Source organism: Otolemur garnettii, unplaced genomic scaffold, assembly GCF_000181295.1.
Source record: "Otolemur garnettii isolate 467f Iridium unplaced genomic scaffold, OtoGar3 scaffold00120, whole genome shotgun sequence".
Classification (NCBI taxonomy): Eukaryota; Metazoa; Chordata; class Mammalia; order Primates; family Galagidae; genus Otolemur; species Otolemur garnettii.
The window spans coordinates 4,723,499-4,730,777 of NW_003852515.1; the positions used below are offsets into that span (position 1 = coordinate 4,723,499).

The 7,279-nt window shown below is 54.3% G+C and overlaps 1 protein-coding gene across 1 annotated transcript; it reads right to left on the reverse strand.

Moving 5' to 3' along the window:
* Positions 1-4,891: 4,891 nt before the first annotated feature.
* Positions 4,892-6,168, reverse strand: GSX1 (GS homeobox 1). Its single transcript, XM_003797619.2, has 2 exons — positions 5,729-6,168; positions 4,892-5,269 (listed from the first exon to the last, which is right to left on the reverse strand). Exons 1-2 carry the CDS (start codon positions 6,129-6,131, stop codon positions 4,893-4,895), a joined length of 780 nt encoding a protein of 259 aa, XP_003797667.2. The 5' UTR covers positions 6,132-6,168; the 3' UTR covers position 4,892.
* Positions 6,169-7,279: the final 1,111 nt, after the last annotated feature.

The following is a 7,279-nucleotide window of genomic DNA, read 5'->3' on the forward strand; positions in this document are numbered from 1 at the left end:
ATGTGGCTGGCGCCTTAGCCCCTTGAGCCACAGGCGCCGAGCCAAATTCCCCTGTTGTTAAACACATGCAAGGCTAGGGAAAGGCTGGGTTCCTTGAATTGTTTTATTCCTTACTTTGTGAGTGAAGTTGAATTCTGAAGGTATCTAGTAAACACAATCACTGGCCTCCCCCCAAATTCAGGGGTGGGGATAGATGCCTCAGGCAACACTGATTAGTATCAGTGAGACATCTAGAACACCCTCCCATACACACACACACCCCTTTTTCTTGGCCCTGCACCTCCTCCACTACCTACTTTGTATTCAGGCCCTTCTACACCTTTGCCTTTCCAGAATCTTCTCTTGGAAAAAGTGAATGACCATTAGTGCTCAGAGGTTACTATTTCCATGTGTACTTGTATTTGAATCAAACACAAGAGACTTTAATCAAAAGGAACTGCTGTCAAGCCTCAGACTTTCAGATATTAACAAAACCAATAAGGTGTGTGCTTCAGAAAGAACCGTGTGGAGGTGGTGAATGTGTGTGTGTGTGTGTGTGAGAGAGAGAGAGAGAGAGAGAGATTTGGAGGGATGCCACCTTGGGTTCCTGAAATTTTTCTATCCAAAGAATGATCTCGTGGGTGCCTATGGATGTGACTGAAGAGGGAGCCCAATTGTCTACAGGGACATGAGACACATGGATAAAATATTCTTGCAATATCCTTGCCCTGTAAACTCCGCTTAGCCAGCAAGCCTCTGCTTCATCCTTTCAGCCTACATGACCACGGAGCAGATACACATTAGCTGCAAGCTCCCGGGGCAGGAAAGGCTTTCGTCTCACCTCCCCTCGCTACCCTCCCCACTGTCTCTTTCTCCTCCCTTGTCTCACACCACACTGCAGTGCATAGTCTGGTACCCTGGCTGCAGAAGTTTCAGATATTCCGTGGGTTATAGAAGGTGTACCTGTCCAGTGCTGAAGGTGGGGAGGTGTGTTCACAGCTGGGCCACCCAATTCTGACCACTGCAGACTTCAGCAGAAATGACACTGATCTAAATCAGTTGTTTTTAACCTGAAGTAATTTCCCACTCTGGGGACTTGGGTAATGTCTAGAGACATTTTGGCTGTCACACCTGGGAGAGGGTGCTACTGGCATCTGGTGGGTGACCAGATGCTCCCAACATCATGGAATGCACAGGACAGCTCCCCACAACAGAGAAGTATTCGGCCCAAAATGTCAGTGGTGCCGAAGTTGAGGAGCTCTTCCAAATGAAGGTGGAAAGGTCCCTCTGTGGTTCTAGCACGTGGGTGGTGCTCTGCAGAGAGATGCATTCCTTACTCTCTGATCTGCTACCTCCAGGGAGTCCAGGAAATATTTGCACTTGAACACGTTCTCCTTCAGTGGTGGATTCTGGATCCAAGGTTGTGTTTGAGTGGTCACCTCAGCATCCAGTAAACAATTCAGCACCAAACGTTGCCCCAGGCTTGGCTATAAGCACTGCAAGGAACAATTACAGCAGTGGCAAATGCAGTATTAGTTCATGTTTACTGCAGGAGGCAAACATTGTGCTTAGCGTTTTATGTGAATCCCCCCCATTAATATTGCACAACAACTCTGAGGAGGAACTATTAGCATAATCCCCATTTACAGTGAAGAAACTAAAGTTTAGGAAAGACAAACCGTTTGCTCAAGATTACCAGCTTCTAAGTAAATGATGGAAATGGATTGCAACCCCCTTGGATTCTAAACTGCGCAGAGAAAAGAGAGATACTGTTCCTGAAATAAACTCAGGCATCAGTATTTGGATTAGTCACATTCAATGGTAATTTCCAGGAAACCCAGTTTGCTTCCAGTTTTACAATTTGTCATGCAAGCCCCAAATTCTAGCTCAGAACAGAGTGGCTTAAAGGCAGGACTGTGTCTCCCCAGACCACGAGGCTGCCATAGCATCCTGCGCTAGTCCCCAGCCTGGGCAGCTACGGAGAGGCTTTGACTCTTGGCGGAGGCTTCCTGGCCTGCGCTACCCAATGCCCAGACTATTTCTGCATTCGGGACAAAGGCTGGAAGAGAGCTGAGCTTCAAATCCTGGTCGCTGTCCCTCCTTGCGGCGGCTGCGGGATACGGAGAGCTCTAGTGCGCCGCAGCCACCACCTTGCTCTCTAACACTGTGCTTCCGCCACTGCCTTGGTAACACTGGGATCGCCACAAGGAGGCTGCAGTTTTTCTTCCACTGCTAGGGCAACCACCAGAAAGAAAAAACCCTGGTCTTCTGGGAGCAGCGTGGGGAAGTTGACAGGAGGAAATGCACCTTCCTGAACCCTCAAAGACCTAGCGCTCAGCTGCAGATCTGCAGATTCTGCTAGCAGCTGGAAATAGAAGGACCCCCCCACCCCAGGCAGGATGAAAAAACTGAAGGATAAAGCCTGTTCACATACCTCTTAGACCAGTTTCCATCCTCTACCCCCAACTCAGTTCCCTGGCAGTCCAGAGAACTGCATTTCTGGCTGAGGGGATTGTCACCAAGCGCTGGTGAGAACCCATCCCAGGTGCTCAATTCCACCTCCTTCTGTAATCCATGGAGAAGCTGGCCGTGAGCAACCCCTTCCAACCTACCACTAACCTGTCCCATAGGTCGTGTTGCCATCCCCCCAAACCCCAACCAAAGGCAGATTGGTGGGTTTTGCTGGACTTAGAGGATGCGCAGTGCCAGTACGCTCACCGAGCAGCGTGCAAAACCCAGAAAATATCAGAATCATCACTGAGGATGAAACACTAGCTGAGATTCTATTCACGGTGTGCCCTGAAGCACCTTGGCTTTGTTTAGATTAATACAATGACGCCACCTGGGATGACAAACTGGTCCCGGAGAGACTGGGGTTCCAACTGAGGGAGACTCTCTTGGGGCTCTAGCACAATCAGGAGCCCTGGCTCCAGGAAGAACCGGAAAGGGCTTTTCCGTGGGGAGCCAGATCGCACCCATCCCTGTTCAGGGAGAACTAGAGAACTCACACTCAACTTGATTTAAACGAAAAGACCAGTTCTAGAAACGAGTCCCACAAATGTGGAGCAACTGGAGCATCTTTCTTGCTAAAAGAGACGTGTTTGTTTTCTTTGCCCAGATACGGAGAGTTTGGCGCTTCCCAGGGTGTGTTGGGTAGAGGGTGAATTTCTGATAGGAAATGACACTGGCCCAGGTATTCAGGAAGTAAAATTTGAGTTTTTAGGGGAAAGTGGATCTGCTGTTTCCTGTGTCTGATCCCCAGATCCTAGAAATATGCCCCCTCCTGTGGCTGTGCGCTCCCAGCCTTAACAGAGCCGATGCATCCCCCTTCTCTCCTGTCTATTACAGAGCTAAAAAGCCTCGCATGTGTCCTGAAGATGTGGGACGTGGATTCCAAGTCTTAGGGGGATGTAGGATGTAATGAGAATTGGTGAGACCTGAAGGCCCCAGAGTCAGGCCCCTGACCTGCACGGAGTCAGCCCCACACTCGGACTCCCTGGGTGGGGGGCATAGCTTCAGTATCCTCAGCATCATTGCCTGGAGTGGTTTGTAACCAGAGAGGCCCCTAACAATTTGTTTCAATGCTATTCGAGGGTCCCTCTAGGAAAGGAGGTTGCATCATCCCAAAAACTTGGAATTTTTTCCTAATGAATCTTTGTCAACCTGAACGCAGTGAAAGATGGATTTCATGAGCTCCAAGGGGAGTGGTTCCCACCCTCAGGGCTGGCAGGGGAGCAGAGACAGAGAAACAGCCACGGCTGGGAGATTAACCCGGGTGTGAAACAGCTAAGGTTGAGGGTGGACCTGCTGCAGGGGGGTTGAGGCCCTAGGCGCAGCTGGGGAGACCAGCCCCACCCCACACTCTCTGTCCTCCAGGGCTGCCTGTGGGCTATGCTGGAGCCGAACTTAGGAGCACACTGGGCTGGTATGGAAGGCCGGATCTCTGCCAGGCTGCAGGAGCGGGGAGGGACTGGCTGAGGCTCTGACCCCGAAATACCATCTACAACCCAACCCAGCCGGGAGGCGCAATCCAGGTCAGAGCCGGTCTAATCCAGAGAAGAAGCCTACTGAGCCCCAAACCACAGGCATTACTAAGAAAAAAAAAGTTTATTTAAAATTTTGTACATAAATAAATAAATAAATATCATCTGGTATTACAGAGACGGTACAATTACACAGCTAGGCTGGGGCAGTGCCAGAGTGAGTGTAGAGAAGGGTGGCCAGAAGCGCAGGACCGGGCCCATGTTTGTGGGAACGCAGAGCTTGTCAGAAACGGAGCGAATCGGTTTCTTCAACAGATACACCCCGGGCAGTTCTCCTATGGGACTCTGGGGACTGAGAACAGCAAGGCCTGCTCAGGGGACAAATTGGACGGTCAGAAGGAGAAGACTTCCTGAGGGAAAGGGAAAAGAAAGTTCACAAAGGTGTGTGAGGAGGAGTGGATAAATGACCTGGGGAAAGAGGAGGGGAGGGAGAGAAAGACATTTTAAAAAGAGACAAGTGAATGGGCATCGAGAGGGTGAAAGGCCGATCTCGACCTGTAGGCAGACAAGACTAGAAGAAGCAAGGAAGCCTGAGCCAGCCCGGAGAGGGCGGGCGAGAAGGCGCCAGCGGCCAGCAAGGCGCTGCGCCAGGCCGGCGTGCCTGTGGGGCCCCACTGTCCAGGACAATTCTTACAGGGTCGCAATTTGGAGTTCGCTTTGGATGCGCGCGAGTCCTAGGGCAGGGATACCACTGGCAGGTCTCTGCCAACCTCTTAGTCCTACCCAGGGCCCGGGGCCTCCGTAAAGCTGAGCCAGATCCGTGCTCGGAGTCGTTTGGCAGTGGATGCCTGGGAACCAGCGCTGCGTCCCAGGACCAGTTTTTGAGGCGCAGGGAGGTCTTGGGGTGGGCGACCTTAGGGAGACACACACCTAGGGAGTGACCGTGAGATCTCGGTCGTCCTTTCCCGAGGAGGACGGAGACATGGGCAATTCGTCGTCATCTTCGGAGCATTTGGCTGAGGAGAGCGATGCGCACTTGCAGCCGTGCGGCGCGCCCGCGCCTGCACCCGCACCCCCGCTACTGCGGTGGTTGCCACCCTTGCCCTCCTTCTTGTGCTTCACCCGACGGTTCTGAAACCAGATCTTCACCTGCTTCTCGGATAGATTCAGGTAGGTAGCGATCTCGATGCGGCGTAGGCGGGACAAGTACATATTGGAGGCGAACTCCCGCTCCAGCTCTAGCAGCTGGGTGCTGGTGAACGCTGTGCGCATCCTCTTGCTGCTGGGCAGTTGGTTCGCGCTGCTGTCTAGAGGGGGTGGCGAAGCAGAGAGGGAAGCAGTCAGATCTCAGCTGTGGGCCAAACCCCCTGCTAGGCGTCCGCTAGAATCCCAGGACTTTGGTCTCCCCACCCCTTGGCCCTGAACACTACCCTCAGCAGCACTACCTCCAGTGCCTGCTTGCCAAGCTGCAAGATTCTGGTTCTCCCGGAGTCACGCAGCCCTAGAACCCCTTCATCTAGCATCCTGAACTCTGGCTCTCACTTACCTTTAAACTCCTCCTCAGGGACCTGGACCTTTGCCATCACTCTTGGCCGCCGTGTCCAGGCCCTTTATTTGCCCACCACTCTGTGCCCCACCCATCCAGGTCCAAACATGACCATCTCAGCCCCAGAACGCCCCGGGTCCCTCTTCCCCTATCCCTACCAGCCTGCCAAACTGCCTCGGATCACTTCTGCCCTGTCCCTATGCGCGGCGGCCCCGCTTACCCACGGAGATGCAGTGGAACTGTCTGGGGTCAGGCAGCGGGTAAGAGGTCTGATAGAGCGCGGCGGCGGCAGCCGGGCCGTGAGCTACCCCGGGAGACACCGCAGAGTGTTGGCGGCCCAGGGGCGCGTGGCAGTACTGAGAGCCGAAGGGCGGGAAGGACGCCTTGAGCAGAGGCAGAGCTGGCGGCCCTGGGGGCCCGTGCAGCTGCGAGGCGGTGACGCAGAGCGGGCACACGCACAGCAGCCCGGCCTTGCGCGCGTGGCAGGCGCCGGGAGAGAGACCGTGTAGCGCGTGTGGTGGGGGCACCGCATAGGGGAAGAGCGGCGGCGGGCTGCCCTCGGGCGCCTTCTTCTCGCCCGCCTCGCGCAGCACCAGCGAGTCCACCAGGAAGGACCTCGGCATGGCCCCAGCGCGCGGCCGCCCGGCAGCCAGCCCGCCCCTGCGCTCGCCGAACCTCCGGGCTCTCCACGAGCTTTTTCCGGCCTTGGCCTTCGGCGGCTGGCTGCGCGGAGGAAACTGGAGGCGCGGCTGGGCAGAGGCTGAAATCACCGCGGATGCTGCTGCGGGCGCCGCCCAAAGAGCGCGGGGTGCTGGCCAGCGCTAGTGGTGCTGAAAGGCGCCGGCGGCGCCGCTTAAATAGGACTATTGCCATGTGATGGGCTACGCCAGGAGCGGCCGGGGCCTCTCAATAGGGTTTTTGTGCCTTTTCTCTTGGCATTCACTCTGCACGCTTCCTCATTATTTCACTTGTTAACTAAATGAACTGCATAATGTACTCTATTCTTGTCAACCCCACCCACGCCGTAACAGGCGCCCTCGCCCCCTCCTCTCCCTTTTGCGGGTTTATTTTCTCATTCTCCCGCGATTTAATATTCTTTTCTTTCTCTTTATTCCTTACTCCCCTTTGGTTTTGCCATGGCGATCGGTCCGCTTATCTTATTGATTTTGCACCCCCAGCTGCCGCGCCTCTACAGATCCCCATGGGCGAACACCCCCATCTCCTTTGCCCACTTGGTCCCGGTCCCCTTCTTCCTATTATTTCCCCCCTATCCCCCCAAAGCATGTTGTCTCCACTCAATTCTGTTAGCTCATCTCTGTGCACCCTGAGAGCGCCCCTGCAGCTGGCCTCCGATTTCCACCTGTGGAATCCGGTCTTTCCCTATGTTAGAAGCCGGCAGGGCCCCGGGTTCCCGCGTGAGGAAGGCATCGGTGGGGAGGGAGGAGAAGTCGTCACTGTTCCTCATCCAACATTAGCCCCATCGCAGTTGCTGTTTTCTCTAAGTTTCTCAAGCAGTCTTAACTTTGGTGCTGTCTGCAACACCCAGTCTTTGTTCCGTAAATGCTGGCCAACCAACCCTTTCCTTCAAATGACAGGGTTGTGCGTGTGAAATAGAGAAAACAGTCGCTCGGAGTCACAGACAGGGAATGAAAGCCCAGACGATGCAGCTCGAGCGAGATCTTGCACCATATTTAAACGTGGCGAGTGTAGGTGTTTCTGTCCTGCGGATCTTACAGGCGCTCTCTCCACTCGGATACACTCCCGTAGTGCG